Genomic DNA, 24,792 nt, shown 5'->3' with positions numbered 1-24,792 from the left:
TAGACATTTAGATCACAGATTGTGCCTGTACTGTTCTGTTCCTTACAGGAAGACTAGCTGACAAAGTCTGATCAAGGTCTTTTTGCTACCACATCTGTAAATAAATAAATTCATCAATGAATGAATGAATAATGAAGTGGCAGAGACAACAACTGTATTTATCATTAGATCACTAGTGCAGCACTGTTAACCTACCTTTGTCTTGTCACAGTTATACCTATACATTTAGCATGGTAATGCTAACATTTAGCATGTCACATTTGGCATAGGTTATTAATTCTTATATTTTAGTACACATCAAAGTGCAAATTTTATAAGTAATGCTGACATCATCACGTAATATATCAATTCGATTTTTTCCTCTTTATTTGAAATTTGTAGATTTGCAATTAGAACACCCCGCCACCACACACTTGTATTTTCACTAATTTTGCCTGATTAGAATTATTCTCAAGAGTGCATGATCCACAAATTAATCTCAAAAATATAGTGCAAACTTGTTTTATTAACACAGTATTTACAGTGTGATTAAGCTACATTATTTTACAAAACCTGAACTCAAGGTAAAACAACAAAGGAAGTGAATTTATATATCTGTTCCAAGCTTATAATTTTCATAGCACTCTGAATCAAGTGCAAAATGATCTAAATCTTTAATGCAGGAGCTCCGTCTCGTCAACTGTATTCCTGAATTATGTACAACTATACAGAAACAGTTTCTGTTATAAAATTCCTTTGTTGCGGAATGCTATTTCACAGTTGTAATGCTCACAATAGTATTATTTTGTTGTGTTGGTCTACTTCCATATGCTTTACATTTCTACAGAGCTTATGAAAAAGATCTATGTAGGTAACCTGTGTATATGAAAGAAATTGAACAGAGTGGATAATTCAGCTTATCCTTATGTTAACGGATTTTCACCAGGATAGAATATTCAAATGTCCCCAACTTGGTGTGGAAGGGCAGTGGTCACTGGACCACCATTGCTGCTGGGTTTGTCTTTTCCTTTCATGAAGAAGGTAAGCAGCTCCCCTTTGCCTTTGACAATTATGGGCCCTCTTCGGATAAAGCGGAAGCCATACTCCTTTAGAATGTCATAGCAGTCCTCCACTACCTGAGGGCAGAGCAGCGCACAGCATTTAAAGTAGGAGTACAAAATCAGAAAACAAAACAAAAGTTGAAAATGAGCATGAAATAAGTATATCTAATCTAAGAGTAATAAGTATGTCTGCTTTTGTGTTTGTGCTACCTGGATGTTTCCCATCACTCCGGTGGACTCCATTCTACTGGCTACATTGACTGTGTTGCCCCAGATATCATAGTGAGGTTTACGAGCTCCAATCACTCCAGCCAAAACTCCCCCCTTATTCAGACCTGAAGGGGATCAACATGAAAACATGGACATACACACTTGCAAATGGGCACACAGACAGAATTAAACACGCACAGCCACATACAGTAGCCTACACTAACCGATTCGGAGCATGAAGTTGTTGAAGGACTGTTTGTTGAGGTTGTTGAGGGTGACTTTCATGGCCAAGGCAAAGTCAGCCAGGTCAGCGAGGTGCTGCCAGCGCTCGATCAGTGACTGGTCCTCTGGCTGTGGAACAACAGTACACCCGTTTACTATCATCACCATGTGCAACACCAGTCAAGATACAATGGTACAACATATTGTTATACTTAAACATGTATATTTGTAAGATATAAGCTGTGAACCTTGCGGTTGCTGTATCCATTCGTGTTGCTCTCTGGGGTGAGTCCTGATGCAGCCATGTAGGTGCTTCCTATTGTCTTGATCTTAGTGATGCAGCGGAACTCATCCCTGTCCAGTAACTGGAGGAGAAAGCGCAAATCAGTTAGTCAAGGGGAGTTGTACCAATAGTTCTCAATATGTACAACCAGCTGTACAAACGCAGCTGGGACTCACACTGTCAAAGTCGGAGATGATCTCATTGAGAATCCTGAGACACTCAATGCCGCCGTTGTTGATGTTCTCTTCAGTGTAGAAATCAGAAAAGTTGGGGATGGAAGCAAACATCACACCTATTTCATTGTAAGACTGGCTGTACAGCTCCTACAAACGACATATGACATGGTGTTAGTTTTTTCTCTCCAGATTTTTCATTTTTGATCAAACTTTTCTTTATCAAAAAGATCATTATCACTGACTATTAGAATACACCAGAGGAAATCTTTAATATGTTGTTATGAAATGGACCACAAGATGGCACTGATATGCAATGAATTTCATTGCAATGTTGTGAAGGCCTCACATCCTGTACAGTACCTTCATTAATTTAATGATGCAATTAACATTAGTATATAAAGGTGCTTTTGAACAGGTATTTCCGTTGCCCCTGATGAAGGTGTAAAGTGTAATGTCTTTTAAATAGAATCATGACCTTCCTCTTACTTCCTAACATTCCTCACTCATGCCCTTTTTCTTTTTCTCACATTTCTAGATCATATTATAACTTGGCACATGCTCATATGCACCTCATCTCTCTTCTTAGTGCCCAGAAAGTGTTTGGCCACATGCTCCGGCAGCATGTTGGTGACCAGCGCTTCGTTCCAGCGTCTCATCTCAAACACCCTCTCCTTCTGGTCATGCACACCGATCTTCCACAGGAACAGCTTCCTGGACTGGTGCTCCAACTACACACATCACAGCAGGAATGATAACCATACAATGTTAAGATTAAGTAAGTAAATTATATGGAGAGAAAAATACACCATTATAGAAAGTTGATAATTGTTTTGCCCCGTTACAGGAAGCTTTCCTCTGTATGGACTGACTTTAAAGTGCTGACTGTATGTAGCAGACAGCAGTGTTGTGCCTGAACGCATTCATTGAACGATAGTTCATGAACGATAGTTCATGAACTATCGTTCATATTTTGGGTAAATGTGAACTGAACGTACTGTATTACTGCCTGATGAACGTTACTGTGAACTTGTTCATTCTGGTGTCTGTGAAAGGCACGCTGTCTCGGTTTAACTTCGTTCAATAGGGTGCCAGATTTCTATAGAGCCTTCCAGGCGAAAACTCGGCTAAAACACACCGTAAACAGGCCTTAATATGTAGCGGAAAAAACACTCAATCTGGCAACACCAGCCACCAGTGTCGCACCGCCGCATGCGTCATCAAAACAAAATGCAGCATGTAGGCTTCTCCTATACTGTCTATGCATGTAGGCGACGAAGCAGCAAGGAGGCGTCGTATGATCATTTAAACAAGTTTTATGACAAGGTCGGTGAGGATGGGAAAAATCTTACATTTCTGTGCAAACTTTGCCCGCTGGCTTTCAAAAAGAAAATCCGCACTTCAGTCACATCCACAGCAAACCTGAAACAGCACATTGAACTGAAGCAACATATGGAAAAAAAGAACTATGAAGTAGTTCATTTTTGGAACTGTGAACTTAGTTCATTTTAAAATTTGTGAACTGAACTTTGAACTAGTTCATGTAGAAAGTGAACTTTCCCAACACTGGCAGACAGGCTGTGGGTCAGCAAAGTATGATACAGTTTGGGTGTACAGTGACTCACATGGCGGGCAAAGAAGTAGAATCCAATCATCATGACAATGATCATCATGGTCATGAGGTACTTGGATGGCACTATGGATGTTCTGGACACAAGATAGAGGCAGAATAACACAGGTGAAAAAGTAGTATACTTTGGTGTATTAGAAATATATTAGTATAATAAAGTTATTACAAGTATACTTTTACTTTTTGTCCTTAATTTAAAGTATATTTAACATCATTTTAAAAAGTGTACTTTAAAATAGATGTAATTAAGTTTAACTTCAATGTACTAAAATGAAATACACTCATTCTGCATTTCCTATAGTGTTATTTCAGTATTACTTATAACAAGTGTACTTTATTGTATGTGTATTGTAAATTGTATGTATGTTTACTTTTTCTATTGGCTTATTTATTTACGTATTATCAATAGCATGACACAACAACACACCATTCATCTGTTTTATCCATTTCTCACCTGTATGAGGCATACTGTATATAGTCATACAGGTCATAAATGTCCCTCCAGCTGTAGATATTAACAGCTCCAGTTGCTGTGACGACCAGCATCATGAGGCCCAGCTTAATCAGGTGGCTGACCTGTACCAACATGGCGGTGGCGATGAGTGACATCACAGCCATGAAGCTGTAGTGCTTTGGATTCTCTGCACAGCCTCGGTCACCAAGTGACTCCAGCACGGGGCCGGAGGTGCTGTTGATGACTTGAAGGGAAGGTGGAACACAGCTCAGCTGCAATATAAGAGATGAAGGGCATGAGTCTTTTTCAGTTAACACTTGTTACGTAGCCTAGATTTGTGACTTTTCACGTAACTTGGGGGGACAATCATTTATTAATTTCAGTGTTTGAACCTGGCAGAGTCACACTGAAAATATAATTTCAGCTGGCACTTACAGTATAACTAATATACTGTAGCTACATTACATAAACGGTATAAACTATATGTTCAGGATAACCCTGTTACAACATCAACAAGAGGAAAAGTAAAACACATTTACTTTTTTTTTTCTCCAAGCATTTTTGTCCAACTGTGACTATCACCTCCACATGACAGCTAAGACAGAGAAATTAATGTTCACTTTAGCATCCCCTATTCCTGTCAGGCCCAGTGGGCCGTGACAAATGAGCCAGCAGGCAGCGAGACAGACAGCTAATGGACCCCACTGGGAACATGTAGTCAGACACATAAAAGGCAGTGATAGTTTGATGAGGACAAAGTGGAAACACACAAATGGAAAGACGTGCGCATACACTAGGGTTGGATGATATGACGATATGTACCGTAATGGTAGCATTCGATTAACAGGATTTTTGCATTATGATGTATATTGATTTTCAGGCATTTACAGTAATTTACTGGATTAGCCAAAACATTAGTCATATTATCCACTCCTAACACACACACACACACACACACACACACACACACACACACACACACACACACACACACACACACACACACACACACACACACACAAACACAATGTATTAAAGATACATCAAATTGTCCTGCAGTCGTACCATGTCAGCGATCACAGCCATGGTGAGAACAAATATGGCCGCCATGGCCCATGTGTTTCTGGCCCACCGTGTGCGATCAATCCACACTGAGAAAGACACCAACCTTTTGGAGAACATCTGTGACAAACAAACACAGGTAATGTACAGTAATGTATTGTCCCTCTATACGTCAGAAGATTCCATCAGTCTTGTCAGTCAAATTTCATTTTTACAAATTAATGTTTGTAGTATTGCCTTTGAGCGGATTTTTTTCAGAGAATTCAGGCTCATTGAAAATCAAAAAAGAAAAAATGTCTCTGTGTTAGTGTGCCCTCTTTGATCATGTACATCTGCATCAGAAGTGGTTAAAAATGTTGTTCTCGAGCCAAAAAAGTTTGAAAAGTGCTGCACATCACCACAACCATGGATACTAATTTTGTTTTCTCACCCTGGGGAAGATGGCAGCCAGGGAGCACACTGCGAGGATAAGCAACAACACCTCTCCTATTGCAAAGGTCACATAGTTGACAGCCAAACTAGAACAAGAACACACATCTTCAGTCAATTTCTTGTGTGTAATGCTTTTTATGAGATTTAAGACAAAGTAATGTACAGTATGTGAACTCACAGTGGGTCTATAAACACCTCCATTGCTGTGATGAAGAAGAGCACTATGATGCAGCAGCAGAAGGCCGCTCCGCTTCGCTTCTCCTTCTCTGAGGAGTAGTGCTCCTCCAACTTTCCATCCACAAAACACAACGACACAGGGTTGATCTGATGATCCTTTATTCTGTAAGGAACACACAGAGATGTTATCCCTCTCCGTCTTCGGCTTTTGTTTTCTTTCTTCTAATTGTCTCATGTTCTCACATTTGCTGAGTTTCTCTCTCCAGCAGCTCCTGCTGCAGACGACTGTTGATCACTTGTTCCTCGACCATCTTATTCCTCTGATGATGGAAGCAAAGAAAAGGAAGATCATATAGGCAAGATTATCAAGCTCTTCTTCAAAGAATGTCTTTGCATTCAGAATTATGTGTGTGTTTCTATGCATGGGTACCAATATACTTTTTACCCATATGTGCTGGTGTGAAAACCTGAGGTTATGGTTGACAATGAATAAAGATATTCATCATAATTTACCTCCTGTTTAGACTCAGTGGGTGTGGATTGGGGTGATGCTGCATTGCAATTGGTTTCTGTAGTGCTGATCAACTTGTCTGAATTTCTGTTGGACAATGTGCCTGGTTTCTGAGGGCAGAGAAGCAGGAAAAACATCTGTTAATGTGATACAAATAAAAACAACAAACTACATTTAATGTAGTGTTTGAAAAGTATTACCGTAACGTTACTTTGTTTTTGATTCAAGCTACATCTAGGTTTGTGAGTTAATAATCACGAAGAAGCAATGTTTTTCATAAAGTCACTCACATTTTCACTGTGCCCATTCGCCACCTGTTTAGACACTAGAACCAAGTAAGTGTCGATGCCTTTCTCCAGCAGGTACTCGCACCTTTCCCCGCCGTCCCCTGGCTCCAGCTCAAATTCTCCATGCAGACTGTCCTTGGTGGTCTGGGAAATATGCACTCTCCTGTGTAGCACACAAACTTCCTGGAATAAAATGCATGAAAGAATTTGATTGATCATCCTGAGAGTGAAACAAAGTATTTTTCTCTCACCCAGGAATCCCCCCAGATTCCATCTTATTGGCTACAGTGACATCTGTGGACCAAACGTCAAACTGCCACCTCTTCTGCCCGAGCACTCCTCCCAGCACGGTGCCCGTGTGAACGCCCACACGCATGTCCACGTCAGTTTTAGTCTTCTCTCGCACGTACCTGAGGCAAGAGGAAAAGTGGAGAGTCTCTGTTGTATCTTCAAAGTCATTCTTTAAAGTATTCTTCCATATTCATATAGTAGATTAAATTTTTTTTTTTTTATATTCATACAATTTTTCTCTCCTATCTCTTCTCCTACTGTGTTTATTTAAACATTTATTTACATTTAAAATTTTCATTTTTTGTTGTGATTCTCTTTATATAAATAAACTGACCACGATTACTCTGTTTTATGTCTTTTGTCGTGTTTATGTCATATTATTTAATCAAAATAAAATCACTACTTACGATATGGCGTCTACCATCGCTAGGCCCATCATTATGGAGCAGGCAGCGTGGTCATCTCTGAAGTCAGGAAGACCACAGATGCAATAGTAACAGTCTCCGAGGATCTTTATCCTCAGCTGGTGATGTTCCTGCAAGAGAGCAAGAGAATAGAGAGTGTTGTGCATATTTAGGCTAAAATAAGTGTAGAAAAAGCTAAATTTGGCATAGGAAGAAAGAAATATCAATGCAAATGTTGTGAATATGTTACATTCCATTCTGTAAAAACTCTGGACAAAGCCTCTCTCATCTGTTTAAATTGGTATTATACATTTGTAGCATACATTGTAACACTGTTTTCCTTTCTGAAGATGTATCTGCATGAACCTATCTTCAACCAATGCTCCTCTCCTATGGAGCCTCTTTCTTATATCTCACGTCATCTAAGTGAATAGAGCGATTGTAAGAAAATGTATTTATTCTTGTGTGTCTCGTTAAACCTTTAATACATTGTGAGCTGAACCCTGCTTTGTGTCACTTTGTTCTTCCAGATCTCGTAACTGATTTCCGAATCAACTCACAGAGGCCAGTAGATGATAGGATACAAACCACAGAAGCATCGTGATCGGATTGTTTCACAACAGTTAAACAATGGAAAATGACATCTCAGCTGTGTAAAACCATAGATATAGAACAATCTATGTGTAAAACATTACCAGTACTCCCTACCAATAACATCCCGAGCAGTAGATTGTCTTGATCAAATCAGTACAGTAAACTACAATGGAGACACAGAAAAACAAACACTCACTTCTGCCAGTTTATCAAAGCGGGCGAACAGTTCATTAAGCAGCTTTACAAGCTCCTGGGCGCTACAGGCTGAGGACAGCTGGGTGAAGCCCACAATGTCAGCAAACAGGATACTGGAACACAAGTAAAGAGGTTGCAATGTAACATTTAACAAGCTGTGAAAAAAAAAAAAAAAACACCCCGTAACATTGATCATCGAAAAAGCTGATTTTGTGATCCCGACCTGACGTTTTCATGGCGGTACATGTACATGGTGTTGAACTGCTGGTGCTGTCCCTCATTCTGATCGGCCTGGTTCTTCATGCCCTGCAGCATCTCGTCAGCGATGTGTTTTGGCAGGATGGACAGTAATAGTTCCTCCTACAGGGAGACACAGTTGAAGAACAATGAGTTTTGTCATGTTTAGTACTGACAGAAAGAATACGTCCCATTATATGTGTGTGTGTGTGTGTGTGTGTGTGTGTGTGTGTGTGTGTGTGTGTGTGTGTGTGTGTGTGTGTGTGTGTGTGTGTGTGTGTGTGTGTGTGTGTGTGTGTGTGTGTGCATAGCATGACTGAGGAAGTAAAGGAATTCTCACGAGATCCCGTCAACCGGTGTAACATGTTCTGGTTGGCTCGGTCTTCTTGTCTTCTACCAAGCCCCCCCAGAGCAAAAACACTTTGGGAATTGAATCTACTCTCTTTTTGAAAGTAGATTCTCTCTATCTCTGTCTCTCTATCCTCATCTACATAGCCACCATTATTCCACCCCCTCTTTATACAACTCTCACAGGTCTGCTTTGTCTTTTTCCACAAATTGTCCCAGTCAGAATCACAGAAAGAAATGTGAAGAAAGTGAGAGTGGATCAAATAGAAAAATGAAATGATTAAAATCAAGGTTGGAGACATATGTTACATTTTCTTTGAAGGCTATGGATTAGCAACAACTCTCAAATACTGGCAGCCTTGTGGCATGAGAAGAAATACATAATAGCTTAAAATGTCTGTGAAGAAACGCTGTATCATTGCCAGTTTATTCACAATTTGATTGCACTGAAAATAAATCACATCTATCCATGACTAGAGCTCACACTGGCTCACACTTCAAACGTTCATTCATGCCACTCCTTCACTTCACCTTAATATTTGGGAGAGACAAATGAAAGCCTACATTCTCAAATAGACAATTAACTTAATCAAATGGACCATAAACAACATTCTCATTATAGAGAAAGAGCAGCGTAGCTGCAAAAGGAGTACAATAGAGAAAACAGAAATGGATGCTTAACACAAAGGGAAACTAAGGACAATAATCAAATACAATAAACATGCTTTAAAAATATCAAATCATGTCTTTCCACAACTCAAGCTGACCTTATTGTGTCTGGTCCCTGACGGTGGCTGCGCTGGTGAAAACAAGTCTCTCTAATCAACCTATTAGCCCAGAGCTGAGCAAAACACACTGTAATTAGGCAGCACAGGGTGTTCTACCTCACAGGTGTGTTTGTGCATGTGTGTGTGTGCATGTGTATGTGTGTGTGTGTGTGTGTGTGTTAGAGAGTGAGTGAGTGTTAGTGTGTATGCCCCAAATAAGGAAATGCATTATCTCATTAAGAAAAGTATATATTTGATTGTGTGTGCATGCGCGTGCATGTGCATGCGTGCATGTGTGTGTGTGTGTGTGAGTGTGAGTGTGTATGCCCCAAATAAGGAAATACATTATCTCATTAAGAAAAGTATACATTTGATTGTTTGTGTGTGTGTGTGTGTGTGTGTGTGTGTGTGTGTGTGTGTGTGTGTGTGTGTGTGTGTGTGTGTGTGTGTGTGCCCCCACTTACCTGCTGGGTGCTCTGCTCCTCCAGCGTGAGTTTGACCTCTAGTGACTGACGGGCCTCCAAAAAAGCTGTCCTGTACTTCCTGTCCGCCATGTAGTAAGACATCACACCCACTGTGGCTGCGCACAGGTACAGCATCACGTTGGCTAGGAGCTTAAGAGAGGGACAGAGGATAAGCATTTGTATATACTATATGTGTGGTGGTTAGTTTCCTCACACTATCTCTTTGTAACCACTGTTTGTTATTCTCAGATTTTGCACATCAACTTTTAAATTGTGTATTAGAGTTTCCAGATTCATCCGCTGGATTCAGAGACTGTATATGTATTGCCTCAAACATTTATAGCAACAGATTTAGTCAACTGTTCTAGGGAAGACAATTTCTGGAAAAGATGGCACATTTTCCAGAGAAAAAACAGGTGCAGGCTGATACAAGTGTAAATTCTTTGTTATAATGATATATAATTCACATCCTGGAGATGGGTCAAGCAACACAAGCAGTGACTTATTTGGCTATCAAAATGTTCTATTTTTTTTATAATTATAGTGTAATTAAATTACTATTACAAATGAATGTGAAAATATGACTAATTTCACTTCCACATATCGTGATAAGAGCCTACTGAATTGTGTGGCACTAAAAAGAAGTTATGCGCAAAACACATTGTGTAAACAGAATCAAACAACTGCATTTTTCGCAGGCAAATCTGAGACAAGGCCAACACATCACCTGGGTAGTAGTAGTATTCCCTTAAACAATGGTTCCCAACATCTTTGGCTTGTGACCATTGCCCTACAGCGTGGACACTCTGCACACACCTGCACACCTCTAAGTTACGGGTGCTTTGTCATTTATCCCTTAACTGAGAGCCAAATTTACCTGTCTCGCCAGCATGGGCCCCTGCAGGTTGTCCTGTAAAGTTTGAGCCACGGTCAGCCCCAGTACCAGGGTGTATATCCCACAGGAGAGGGCTGTGAGCAGGAGCAGCGGCACCATGTTCAGCGGGAGTGTCAGAAAGCTGGAGAAACTGAAAAAGACCTGCCAGCCCACAGAGTCACTGGCATGGGGGAAACGCTGGAAATTCAGAAAAATGTAACATAAAACGTGGACGGTGATCATCAGCCACAGTATGTACGGCACTGCTGCGCGTGAGACTGGCGACGCAGGGAGCTTCTGTCGCCAGGACAGCACGTAGAGCACCATGTCCGCAGCCAGAGCCACAGCTGCGACCACCACCATCGCCAGTTTGTCCTGAGTGTACACCACCGCGCACATGATGATGATGAAGCTGTTGAAAAGAGCAGCAAACATCACCAGCACGAGCATGTTCTCTTGTCTCTGTCGGCAGAAGTAGTTCTGGTAAATTCTCTCCAGTGATTCTGGCGCAAAAGTGAGGCGCATTGCGCGCGGCAGGCAGCGGCAGCAGCTCGACTGGAGCACGGCCACTTCACGCGTCCGACCCGCTCCATGACCCGGATCACTGGGAACCCGAACTGAATACTCCACTGAGTACTCTGCAGACTGCTCCGTGTCTGTTGTATGGACCCGGTTAAGAGACATGTTGCTTCTATTAAGGTAGCCTACTTCTCTTAAGGTTCATGGAGTAATACTGTTGTAGGCCTACATTAATCCTGAAGTGCGCAGAATGCCAAAATCCATGGAAAAGTTGGGATGCAGCCCATCTTTGTTCTACTTTAGGAGATAATTACATTGTCAAACTTTTCATTTTTGTTGTTGCAAAATTCAATCCAACTCAATGAAAAACATGGCAGTGCAGAAACTAATTACATCCCAGAGTGTTCCAATGACTTTCACCATTGGCTTTATCCACCATAGAAATGTGCTTACCTTTCAAAACGATTACCATGTTTCTTCATTTTATGGTGCCATACAATTCCTTAGAAGTATTTTAGATTCTGAGAGCGTCTCACAGTCTTGGAGCTGCTGCTCTGTCCCCAGGCTGTTTCAGTGGGAAAAACTTCTTTGTTCATGATGCTGCAGTCCTTTGTGCTGCCATGGTAGACCAACAAAACCCTGAGCCACAGGTGGATATCCATTCGCATGCAACATATAATATTTTCAGTAAGGGTAATATGAATATATATAGGCAGAAAATGTTATTTTGATGTGTGAGTCTATATTTGTCTTAATCGTCTGCACAACAGACTCTACTCAAAGATGCTCTTCAGTCTTCTGTTAGTCTTTGCTTCTCTCTCCTCCCACTCCCCCTCCTTTTTCTAGTCCTCTGTTACTGTTGCTAAGATGAAACCAAAGTAACTGGCAACTTGCAATCACCTCTTGGGAAATGTGGCAATGCTGGTGTGAAGAGGTGAGCAAAAGGGATCATTACAGCTATTTTGGCATTCAACTTGTTTGACCCCCCAGTGTCTTACAGTAATCAGTACTAAGATATTCATATTTTAGTCAATAAATACAAAAACACATGCTTGGATAACTTTTATCATCTATTTTATTCAACACTGGTAGCCACAATAAAACATGTTTATGACAATTGTCAGATTTGATCAATAAGCAAATGCGCTTTTGAATTTAAAAATCAGATTCAAATAAGCTAAATTTGAAAGTTGTTATAACTTGTATGCCAGTGTAGACGTGCAATAATGCAAACACATCAATCTAGTTAACATGCACAAATACTGTATGCACTCTTTTTTTAGTGTCTGGCCTTGTATTCAGGCATGCAGAGACAGAGATCTAAACCCAGGCTTCAATCACTCTCTGTGTGTGCTTGTTGTCGGCGGTGATTTTCCTATCATGCCACTAAGAGCACTTCCCAACGCCAACAATATAGCCACCAGAACTCCCACAGTACCCAGTCTCCCCAGGGCTGCGGTACCCAATGCTGCAGCCCCGAGTGCCCCGGCTCCGATAGGTGCTGCTGCTGCGGTGACCGTCTCCATGCCGATTCCTTTAATTAGCTCTGGCCCCGAGAGAAGGCCTCTTTGGAGATTCACCTGAGTGTGGAATGGGCTCTTTGGTGCACCAAGAACAAATGCCCCCACTGCAACAAGGGTGATTGTGAGAAGTTCTGATGTTGTCAGGAGAGTCACTTTCAGTGCTACACCTTGCATTGCCAGAATTGCACCAACAACAACTGAACCTAAAGTTGCTAAAGTTGAGTTTCTAGACCCGAACGCTTGTTTTGCTGCAACACTTGCAGCTCCAAGTGACACCCCTGCAGCTGTAGCAGCTCCTAACGTTCCACCTATGCTGCTTCGGGTCCCCAGAGAAGAGCTTGATTGCAGAATGGCTCTCAGGGAAACTGATGATATTATAGCAGCTCCCACAGCGATCTTTCCAGCCACCTCTGGCCCCAGCCCGACCATGGCCACAGTTCCCAGGCCAGCACCTAGCAGCCCTGCAGACAGAAACGCCATCCAGAGGACCGACTGCAGCATCAAAACCACCTCTGCTTCAGACCCTTCTCCTGCTTCACCTGCACCCAAACCTACTGAAAATCCCAGTATCCCCACAAAAACAGAGTAGAAGAATATCCTCTCTAAAAGTTTGCACCCGGTTTTAGATTTTGTTCTTTGTGTCATCCTCTCTGTCAGAGCCTTTCGTAGGGCACAAAGCACAGAGATGGTCAATCCCACGACGAAGAGTCCAACCATGATACCCATTCTGCCGTATAGGACACTGAGGTACAGAGTGGTGAAGATGATTAACAGAGCTGTGGTCATGTCATTAATATTGGAGTAAGAGTAGACTACAAGGACCAGAATGCCTTGGGCTGCGATGTAGATCCATGGTGGAAGGATGCCCGCTAACACTCCTGTAGTGACGGCTCCCACCACAACAGAGGCTCCTGTTGTGGCCTCCACTAACCACGGCAACGTCACTCCAACGTTGGTCAGCAGCTTCATCACCATGGCAGCGAGGAGGAAACCACATCCCAGAGAAATGAGCACTGAGGTGAACACGAGGCATGCCGTCACCACCCCGACGCCTGTGGAACCGGCTCGCCCAGCAGCCAGAGTCGCAGCAGTCAGCAGGACGCCATCTTCAGTCAGTGAGGGCTCAACTGCAAATAACGCAGCTTCTCCAAAAGCAAAACCTGCTGCTGCACTTTGTAGGACTGTCTTCACAATGCCAAAAACACCTGGACACAAGGATTTGTTGAATGATGTAAAAAATATTCTCTATGAGTCACTACTGGTTGAAAGTAACTAAGTACAGTTACTTCAATACCAACATCAATTTTGAGATATATAGTATAATGTCTGCTTCTGGAGCGAGCTTTCTAAAACCTGAGAAAATAATCCTGATGATATCATTGGTACTTTTTTACATTTTTAACAGAAATCCTGCATTACTGTGGCAAGTGTATCAAAAGATAGGATAGCATAATGGGAAATGTAGGATACTGGGTTTTTGGGGCTAAATCTACAGTGTTTATTATCATTATTATTTAATTATTTATGTATTTATTTTATTTTGTATTTACTTTTTTTGATCAACTTTTTCACATTTTTCACTTGAAGTCTCTTCTTTATGCCTGGCCTTTGTAAAGCACTATGTATTCACAAAGTGCTATATAAATAATCATGATTATTATCATATTATATTATTATATAGCATACAACTAAAAGTGTTTTCATTTAAGATTTAAATATTGTACTTGTTACCCCTGCTACATTTATCTGACAGCTATATAGGTATTAGTTACTTAGAATTTTCAAAGAAAACTTTTGATCAAATTATAAACTGTGATGCCTTGTTATGGATCAAACTACCCAACTATAAAGTATTTAAAATGAGCTCCACCTGCCGCATTAAACTGTTGCTTTATATATTAACCAATCTGTAACAATCCAATTATATATGTATATATATATATATATATATATATATATATATATATATATATATATATAAATGTGTACTTGTATTAACTACATTTTAAATGCAGGGCTTTCACGTGTAATGGAGTACTTTTATGTTGTGGTATTGCAGATCTATTACAGACTGTTCTCCACATGTTATGAACCGCTCCTGTCACTTTAAGAGGAAAGTGAAACCACTTGAATCAGTCCATGCCTGAAACTTAAAACCAGGAAGTCTGTCTGAACTACGAAAATACAACAAACATTTCAACAGACCATCTTACTACCTACACACCTGCGTCAGGGCGGCCGATTCCCTGCACAAAAAAACCCAGAATATATGCTCTGTCTGTACTCTGGTTCATTTTAGGTATCACATCAGCAACTCTGTGACATGGCTGCACCTTTTAGATTCTGTTCAGACATCAAATCTGAGTCATCTATCCAGCAAATTTAATCAGCTGTATGGATACCTGATAGAGCCTTAAATATCTCAAGCTTAACACATGTAGGTTACAGTGTATTTCTGAAGTCATCTTACCCAGGCTTGTTTCTGCCATGGCTCCCTGTGGCTGCCTGTGTGCATCTATCTTAGGCACAGGATTAGGCTCCACCTCTTTATTTGATGCCACTTTTCACCTACAGAGGGCAGAACCAACCAGAAAAGCCAGTAGTGTATTGGCCTGTTCTGTACAGCATATTCAACACAATTTGAAATAAATGCAGTGATAAAGAGATTTCCTTTCAAAATATAAAAGTTTGGACTAAACCGTCCTAACCCCTCATCATCTTTGCAGGTGTTACAGAGGCTTAACTAGCAGCTCACATATCACATACAGTTTTCACAATCAAATATAAACCAGTAAACACATTGTAATGCATGAATGCAAAATTGTTTTGTTGTTGTTATTGTTTGTTAGTGAGAAAAAAAAAACAGAATTCAGGTGATAATATGAAAAGAGTTTGGAATTCATTTGGAATAGTTGAAATAACACACACACACACACACACACACACACACACACACACACACACACTGATGACAAAGTTGACATATCCATGAAAATCGTGAGTCACACAGAAACAATGTGACTGGATTTTGCTTTCACTGCGCTTCATGTAGTTTAAAGTGTTTTGTAAGTGCACATCGGCCTACTTCAGCTTTTATGTAAGACTCATTTGCACTGTGCATTGTTGTACAAAAATATGCATTGTATTATCAGCAATTAGCTGGGTATATTTTTAATCCAGATCAAAGTAAAAACATTGTGGTACCACTTCATAGTAAGGCAACATTTATAAAGGGTCTATAAGCTTTAATTAATGGTTTAGTGGCATGCTGGATGTATTCCTGTAGTATTCCACCTAATCTTATAACTGCGGTGTTTGGAGTGGCTCCAGAGGGAATATCCCTTTCAATTTACCAATCTAACTCCCTTGCACTTGCTTCCTTCCTGACCCCTCGGCTCATTCTTTTTAAATGGAAGGATCGGGCTCTGCCCTCATATGCCCGGTGGATCAGAGAAGTAGTAGCTCATTAAAAATTAGAGGAGTTAAGATATCGTTATCAGGGCTCTATGGCTACAAGACATGACAACCCTTCCTGGATCACTTTATCAGCCTACCATGTACCAGTGTGACTTTTTCAGTGGACTGTAGTTGTCAATTTTAATTTCGTTTTAATTTAAATTTTCTGTAAATCTGTCCTATTTCTGGCATTGTTGCTGTTATAATGTAAAAGTGTAAAAGTTGTAAAACAACTCATGCCCAACGTGGATTTTCCACAACCTGAAAACTCGAGTGTTCTTATTAATGGCTTATAACAGATCTATAAAGCATTAGTAAATGATTTAATAAAGCCATTCAGTTTATAAACCCAGATACAAGATAAATTTTTTTTAATTTTAAACACCAGAACAAACAAACCCACTTGAACAGGAACAACCACCCTCTCCCACCCCCTACCCTTCGCGGTCTTGAGGAAAAGAAAGAACAAACCAACTAAACAAAAATAAACAAAAACAAATGCCTTCGGAAAGTGGCACCACAATGTCTGTAATAGGCTAATAATGACATATCCAAGACCATGAAAAAACGCGAATGTAGCTCTCTGTCACTCATTGTTGTAATGGAAAGTTATTTGCAAGGACAAAGTAGGGAAAGGACCGATTGAAGGGAAGGAATCGAGGCGAGTAAAATAATTAATGGGACGCGCCCCCCTCCAACTTCCTGCTCTGGAGTCAGCTGACTGAACCGCTGTCACGTGCCTGTCGCTTCCTTTCCCATTGGAGCGGCTGACTTGCTTTCTTAAAAAACTCGGCCAGAGAGGTTGTTTATCACGGGGTTTGTTTAAAAGTATGAGCGAAGTAAAGCTAAGAGAGCAGAAGAAACAACTGAAGACGTAGGAGGGGGAGTAGAGGAAGAAGAGGAGGAGGAAGAACACGATAAAAGCAGAGATTTGAGGAAGCTTTAGCACATCCTCCTCCATCTTACGTCCTTCCCCTGTTACTGAGAGTAAGTCCCTCAATTTAGGTGAGTACCGCTACGTTTAACTTTTCACGATGTTAATTAAATTATGTATGCTAGCAAACATTGTATATATTTTTTCTTATATAACAACTTGAATTAATCTATTTTATCAACATTTGGGCACCAAGTTACTTTATGCGTTATAGTTTAGTGCCATGTACATTGAATGTTACAGAAATCATAATTTATGTTAAGCAGGTTTATTTCAACATGTATTCTATCTGCCATGTTGTAAGACCTGTATGTTCTTTAGTCGGTTTAATTAGGACTGTGTGTCAGTGGGAGAAGTCACCTGGCAGGTTGTTGCTGCTTTCTGCCACAGTTACACCCAGTCAGGTGAGACTCAGGAGGTGTATATGGTGTGTAAGAGATAACCCGTCAGTTACTTGACAGTATTCATGGGGTGGCTGTATTAAAAAGCAGCTTTAGTGAAAATGCTCTAACAAAGCATATGGTTAGGGGGATTTTTGCTGCAGGTCATGCAGTACGTAAATATATAGAAACTTCCTAAAGACTTTGGTGTGAGGTAAGACATTGGTTGTTGCTGAAGATTGATGACATTCCAATGTTTGATATCCCTCATATTCTCTATTATATGGATAATCTAAATACAACTGTTTCTGACATTATACATATTATTCTACTATTGGGTAAATATCTTCACTGTAGTAAATGGAGAAATAGTAAGCCCTCCTTTAATTGGTTAATAATCGACTAAGTTGATTTTCTGTTCACTAAGAAAAATGCAAAAAGGTATTGCTGTTTTGAATTTTGGTTTGGATCATAAGGTCCTTGCTCCGTTATTTTCCAGATTTTTATGTGCTTGGGTTTTTATTTATGATTATGTTTGATCAGATATTTAATTTTATTTGTACATTAACCCCTCCTAATCCCTTTTTCAGTTACTTGTTTGTGTTTACCTATTTTCTTGTCTTTAAGGTTGAATGTTATATTCTTTCATTAATATTTAATTGAATCCTCTACGAGAATTTGTATGCTTATGTTTGTAATATTTTTTAAATGTTCAATAAAAGTAAAAAAAAAACAAATTACACAGAAACCGCTACAACATTGTACATTAAAGACATTTGTGTACAGTCAGAACACCTTAATCTGAAGATGTCACCCAGAATACGGCACAGACATCGGATTCACCTTCATGTTTGTTTCCTCTGCAGGAATGCATTTGGCGGTGCTTCTGTTTGCGTCGGCGCTCTTTGTGGCCACCTTCGCCCTCGACAATGGAGAGATGAGGACCCCTCCAATGGGCTGGTTGGCATGGGAACGATTCCGCTGTGACATTGACTGTGAACACGACCCCAAGAACTGCATCAGGCAAGCCAACTTAATATGCATATATCATTGGGATCTCACTTGAGCTTCTCTTTAGAAGCAGGTGTTTTTTCACTGTCACCAACTTTTTCAAATGATGGAATTGCTCCATTTGAATAAACCACCCTGAACTGGCCCCTGTATACTATTATATTACTATATTTGTGGTATCATTTTGAAATAAAGGGTGTGGGCCAACAATACTGCCAGCCATTCAGGGTAATGCTACAGGTGTAATGAACTAATAACATCCTGTTTTAGTATAGGTGTGGATTTGAAATCATTAAGACCCATGGAGATATATCCCCTGAATATGCAGCGCCCCTCAGCTTTACAGAGCTTTATAGGCTCTATTCCACCTTCTAATGAGACATTTCTGTCTTCCCTCCAGTGAGAATCTGTTCATGGACATGGCAGACAGACTGTCAGAGGACGGCTGGAGGGAACTTGGCTACGTCTATGTGAACATAGATGACTGCTGGTCCTCCATGAAGAGAGACGAGAATGGACGGCTGCAGGCTGACCCTAAAAGGTAATGGTGCAGTGTGTACTGTATGCGCACACACACACACACACACACACACACACACACACACACACACACACACACACACACACACACACAACACACACACACACACACACACACACACACACACACACACACACACACACACACACACACACACACAGAGAGAGAAGCAGTTGCTCCTCATTGCAAACATTAATCTGTAACTTTGAAGCCTGTAAGTCAATAAAACAGTTAAACAAGGTGATAATAATGTGACAGTCATGCAATCATGTGACTAACTAAGAACATTAGTAGTAGGTACTTTTAACTTGTGTGCGGTGTATACTCTATGTATGCAGCATCAGCATAAACATGATACATGCAATGGTTTCCCCTTTATCTTCACCTTTATGTTGCTGGGAGGTGGAAGTGAAAATACAAAACACACACAAAAAAAAGTCTCACTACTCCTCCTCATCTTAAAGGTCCCATGGCATGAAAATTTCACTTCATGAGGTTTTTTAACATTAATATGAGTTCCCCCAGCCTGCCTATGGTCCCCAATTGGCTTGAAATGGTGATAGGTGTAAACCGAGCCCTGGGTATCCGGCTCTGCCTTTGAGGAAATGAAAGCTCAGATGAGCCGTTCTGGAGTCTTGCTCCTTATGAGGTCATAACAAGCGAGGTTACCTCCCCTTTCTCTGCTTTGCCCGCCCAGAGAATTTGGCCCACCCATGAGAGAGAGACATCATGGCTTTCAAACGAGCAACATGGCAGTTGGTCAAAGCCACACCCCCACCCTCCACCTTGCCCCCCCCCCCCCTCTCTCTCCTCCTCAATAGCTACAGACACAGAAATGGCGCATCCTAAGGAAAGCTCATTGTGGGACTGGCTCTAGTGGCTGTAATTCTGCACCAAGGCTGAATTTCGGGAAAGAGACTTCAGATACAGTATTAGGGGACCACTAAGGCCTATATAAAAGCATCCAAAGAGCACCATGTCATTGGCCCTTTAAAGAAACACTGTATACTTTTCCGATTCAGAGCTTCACTATTTGAGTGCATATATATATGGTATATGTATCAGTAAATATGTACAAGGTTTTTAGTAAGATTTTATACGTTTGGTTGATGTTTTTTGAATACAGCAGAAAAGGGGTGCTCGTGACTGAATTGAATGTCTTCTGAATTGGTATTACATTACAACTGCCCTTCTTCCTCACTCTGCCTCAGATTCCCAGGAGGCATCCACAAACTGGCACGCTACATGCATGACAGGGGTCTCAAGCTGGGCCTCTACGGGGACATGGGCACACACACCTGTGGGGGCTACCCCGGCACAACACTGGACAAGATCAAGATAGACGCTCAGACATTCGCTGACTGGGAGGTGGATATGTTTAAGTTTGACGGCTGTTATTCTAATGCCACAGAGCAAGAGAAGGGTAAGAAAGGAGGATGGGACTTTTACACTGTGGTTACTGAGATGTTGCTGACTTGATTTGACTCTTGTTCCTCTCTTGAACAGGTTACCCGCTCATGTCAAAGGCTTTAAATGCTACTGGCCGTCCCATTGGCTATTCCTGCAGTTGGCCTGCCTACCAGGGTGGCCTGCCACCTCAGGTATAATCAGGATGTGTCAAAGTTTATTAGCCTGACAAGCCAGACCCACATCAAGGAGTTGGGTCTGGGAACTCGCCATTGGCAGGGCTCAAACTGTTGTCTTTCAAATTCCCTCTGCACTCATAGCCAACCAGAGCAACATTAGTTGATGGATTAAACCTTTTGCCGTATCCGGTCGGCAAAACTCCGAACACATCTTCCTTTTTTAAGAATGACTTCAGCGATTAACTCCAAGTCTTCCAGAGTCGCGGCCAAAGTCGATTGGAAAGACCGCTGTTCGCCAGCAGCAGCAGCCATCATCTTTCTTTTCCAGTCACAGTGAATTCATGCGGAACTGCGACTGGAAACGCCGCACGCACACAGCTCCTTTTTGTCTTTCGTAAAAAATGAGTCATTTATACATGTTTTAACATCATTTATTCATGACTAACGGAGGCTATAGGCCATTTGGAAGTTGGAACAAAGAAACCGTTAGTCCTCCAGAGACCAGCCTCCGTTTCACCTCCTCAGGATCCATTTTCACGCTAATCGAAATGCATCAGCTGAGCGCTCATTTACCATGCAACCCGAAGCGCAAGCCCGAGCCCGGCCAGAGCCCGTGTAAAATAATAGAAATTAAGACCGAACCCGTTGGGTCCCGTCGGGTCCCGTCGGGTTCGGGCAAAGATCTTCAGCTCTAGTCAGGACTATGTTCTAATACTTTAAATCCACAGTTTATATTTTAAAATTTTTGTGAAACTGATATATGTTTTCAGGTAAACTACACTCAGCTGGGCGAGATCTGCAACCTGTGGCGTAACTATGGCGACATCCAGGACTCTTGGGACAGTGTCCTGAACATTATTGACTGGTTCTTTGAAAACCAGGATGTCTTGATACCTGCAGCTGGTCCTGGACAGTGGAATGACCCTGATATGGTCTGTTCAACTGATGTGATAACTGGCATTATTTTTTACATATTTACTGCTTACTATTTACTGTATGGTCTGTCAATGAGGTTAGAAAGCACCAATGGTACACGTAAAAAAAAAAAAAGCGCTAAAAGTATAAAATCTTATTTCATCTTCCTTGATTGTGTGACGTTGACCTCCACAGCTGATTGCTGGCGACTTCGGCCTCAGCATGGAGCAGTCTCGGGCTCAGATGGCTCTGTGGGCCATTATGGCTGCTCCTCTTTTCATGTCCAATGACCTGCGTACCATCAGCAGCGGGGCCCGCAGCATCCTGCAGAACAAAATGGCCATCAGCATCAACCAGGACGCCATGGGCATCCAAGGAAGGCGCATTCTAAAGGTGACACACTTTTGCATGGATCTTTTTTTTTTTTTTTTTAAGATTTCTTTTTTTTGGGGCTTCTCCCTTTATTAGAAAGTGGATAGATATGAAAGGGGGCGAGAGATGGGGGAATTACACACAGCAAAGGGCAGCAGGTCGGATTCTAACCCGCGCCGCTGCAGGACTCAGCCAACATGGGGCGAACACTCTTACTGGGTGAGCTAGAGGCCGCCCCACTTTTGCATGGATCTTGCTGCTTCTTGCAAGAAATTAGCTGGTTAGAGTTTTGACTTTTGTGTTTAATTCTTTTTGTATCCTCTGTTGTTCACATACATGGGGTTCAAAATAAACTTTTTGTCCACCAGCCAAATGGCTAGTGAATGTTCAAATTTTACAAGCCACTCAATATATTACCATTGTTGGTTTTTTTTGGCTGCTGAGTGAAGCAAATCTACCAGCCACTTGTATATTTTACCAGCATTTGGCTGGTAGATTGTGCTCATTTTGAACCCTGCGATATACATGTCTTTTCATTCTTTGTGTCATTATTCACAATTTCTTGTCCCTTTTCTTTCTGCCAGGAGAAGAGTCAAATTCAGGTGTTCTGGCGCCCCCTGTCAAACAATGCCAGTGCATTGGTCTTCTTCAGTCGTCGTAATGACATGCCCTACCGCTACCAGACTACCCTCAGCAAACTCAACTACACCACCGGCAGCTACAAGGTATGTCTTTTAAGGTTTTCTAGACTCGGACAGGCAATGTATTATCTCTGGTCCACTCCCGGCTTCTCAGTTTAAAGCTTCAGTGCGTAACTTTTTTTATATTAATGAACGTCCGTTACATTCAAGCCATTGCCAAATGAGTTGATACAAAGCTAATTAAGACTTGTAGACTCACAAAACTCTCTCTCTATTTCTCAGTATGGCTATGTTTAGAAAGAGGTGTCGTCCGGCAACTTTTGCGCGCAGAAACTTGAGTGACGATAACTACCTCTTCTAAAGAGTCCTGTTTTTTTAAACCTCCGTGTCCTGTGTGTGGAGGAGGGCTGGGGGCGTGTGCGCGATTACTGAAGGCTTGTATCATGTGGATGCAACAACAGTGATGTTGTCATTACTTAGAATTCCTCATGGGGGAGACAGAAACTTGGCACTATAGCTTTAAAGATATTAAATTCAGCTACAGTATGTACGCCAATTATACATCTGGCCAAAAGGATACTGTACTACCCTTGGCATTCCATTTGTTGATACTTTCACCACCTTTTATCACTTGAATCATGGAATACACCTGAACAGTACACAGTATTCTCCAGTTCCACTACTCTGTGTGACTATGTGCTATTAAACCTATTAAACCTTTAAATGGCACCCTGATCCAAAATTAGCACCCGTCATGCTCACTCATTTCTGTATCAACTTCACTAGCTCACGTATCAATTTCGTGTGAAGGAATAGCTCAGTGTGTAGCGAGGGAGGGAGAGAAGTAGAGTTGTGTCGTGTTAGTAAATGTACAGTGTAGCTTTCAGTTTGCCCATGAATAAATGCTGCAGCTCCTCAAGCCTCAAGTAAAGTTCCTCTGTCTTGATTCCCAACTGCGGGGTGAAGTGAAAGGGGTTAGCCCTGAAGTGAGCATCAACCTCGGCCCAAACACCCCCTGCTTTATCGCCGATTTTAAAATTCTGTGTTGCAGAAGACATAAAACTAGCGATTGAGACCATAAACTCATTATGAAAATGTTTACCGACCGACGTAATAAATCAAGTGAGAAGTGGGTCACTTTCTCATAGACTTCTACAGAATCCGAACTCCTTTTGCAACCGCACATGTCGCCCAGATAGATAGAATGCAGGTTTAAGGCACTTTTTTTATTAAAAACAAATATGATTGCATAAGGTTTAATAATACCAGTTATAAACGTGGAGTTTGCTAACCAAATGTGCGTACATATGCTGGAGAATCACTTTTTGTCCTTTTAATTCCCTCAGATCTACGATGTCTTTACTGAGAAGACCATGGTGCTGAAAGACTCCACCAGCTTCGTGGTGTCCGTGAACCCCACAGGTGTGGTCATGTGGTATGTGTCTGCGCCCGCCAAACTGAACCATCACCAGTTCTACAAAGGTGGCAGACTCCAGGGGTCTGGATATGATGATGAAAACGCCATGCCCCGTGTCTTCCTCTGATCACTGACTGATTGAACATAATAATCACTGTGTCTGCCTCAGTGCAGTGGCTCCTGATGAAGTGTTAACTGACATGACCTCACATGTACACCGTACATATTTCTCTGCTTAACCACGAAGTGCCAGTGATTAGCTCTACAATGTGTTATCTTAAAAGGCAATATATATTCCAAGTAATGAAATCACTTTAAGCTCAGGGACAGCCGTTTAACCTCTGGATATGTAACTAATCGGAAATTCTTCACGTGATCCTTCTCTCAAATTCTGCACGTGCAGTATCGATGTTGATCAAGGAAAAGGATGTAAAGTTTTTTTCTGTGCTTCGCGGATCATGAGAGCTGATGAGTAATTGTTTCTCTGTTGAAAGCTAAAAAACTGATCGTAGATCAGCACAAAGACTCAGAAGACTCTGCTGCTGTTATTAAAACAATTCTTTTAAGGAGAAGCAGATGAGCCTTTGTCTCAGGCTGTTCCAAAAAGTACAAAGAAGGGTGATAAAAGGCTCCTGAAATGCATTTTTTCCTAATTGTTTACATTTCATTTGTGCTTTGTTCAAAGGAGAATTTTTTTAGTCTGTCAAGATCCGGATGGTGCACTGCTTAGGATAATACTTATGGACCTGGGTTTTAGAAATGAAGAAAGTTTTTTTTATAAGAAATTATTTTGTGAATGATGTGTTTTTGTTGAACACTGAAATAAAAAATGTGCTTTTAAA

At 41.3% G+C, this 24,792-nt stretch overlaps 2 protein-coding genes across 8 annotated transcripts; one reads left to right on the top strand and one right to left on the bottom strand.

Annotated features, from left to right (window-relative positions):
- Positions 1–485: 485 nt before the first annotated feature.
- On the bottom strand, positions 486–15,253 carry LOC120546775 (adenylate cyclase type 3-like). Of its 3 annotated transcripts, XM_039781962.1 has the most exons (21): positions 15,168–15,228; positions 10,659–13,902; positions 9,782–9,931; positions 8,189–8,325; positions 7,967–8,078; positions 7,180–7,307; positions 6,733–6,891; positions 6,485–6,644; positions 6,197–6,304; positions 5,927–6,003; positions 5,685–5,846; positions 5,505–5,592; positions 5,078–5,194; positions 4,013–4,284; positions 3,554–3,635; positions 2,501–2,659; positions 1,932–2,078; positions 1,721–1,837; positions 1,475–1,601; positions 1,251–1,375; positions 936–1,115 (listed from the first exon to the last, which is right to left on the bottom strand). In XM_039781962.1, exons 2-21 carry the CDS (start codon positions 11,337–11,339, stop codon positions 936–938), a joined length of 3,288 nt encoding a protein of 1,095 aa, XP_039637896.1. In that variant the 5' UTR covers positions 11,340–13,902; positions 15,168–15,228. The 3 variants fall into 3 exon arrangements, with proteins under 3 accessions (XP_039637898.1, XP_039637897.1, XP_039637896.1); XM_039781964.1 differs by lacking the exon at positions 10,659–13,902 and having other exon boundaries at positions 486–1,115; positions 15,168–15,253; XM_039781963.1 differs by lacking the exon at positions 15,168–15,228 and having other exon boundaries at positions 486–1,115; positions 10,659–11,339.
- Positions 15,254–16,878: 1,625 nt separating this feature from the next.
- On the top strand, positions 16,879–24,792 carry naga (N-acetylgalactosaminidase, alpha). Of its 5 annotated transcripts, XM_039781959.1 has the most exons (11): positions 16,879–17,158; positions 17,409–17,491; positions 17,656–17,658; positions 18,325–18,490; positions 18,879–19,019; positions 20,231–20,442; positions 20,526–20,620; positions 21,376–21,537; positions 21,716–21,913; positions 22,477–22,617; positions 23,880–24,077. In XM_039781959.1, exons 4-11 carry the CDS (start codon positions 18,336–18,338, stop codon positions 24,075–24,077), a joined length of 1,302 nt encoding a protein of 433 aa, XP_039637893.1. In that variant the 5' UTR covers positions 16,879–17,158; positions 17,409–17,491; positions 17,656–17,658; positions 18,325–18,335. The 5 variants fall into 5 exon arrangements, with proteins under 5 accessions (XP_039637893.1, XP_039637892.1, XP_039637894.1 ...); XM_039781958.1 differs by lacking the exon at positions 17,656–17,658 and having other exon boundaries at positions 18,334–18,490; XM_039781960.1 differs by lacking the exons at positions 17,409–17,491; positions 17,656–17,658 and adding an exon at positions 17,331–17,333.

The sequence above is a fragment of the Perca fluviatilis genome, chromosome 18 (genome assembly GCF_010015445.1).
Source record: "Perca fluviatilis chromosome 18, GENO_Pfluv_1.0, whole genome shotgun sequence".
Classification (NCBI taxonomy): Eukaryota; Metazoa; Chordata; class Actinopteri; order Perciformes; family Percidae; genus Perca; species Perca fluviatilis.
This window is presented reverse-complemented; position numbering and strand designations above follow the sequence as displayed.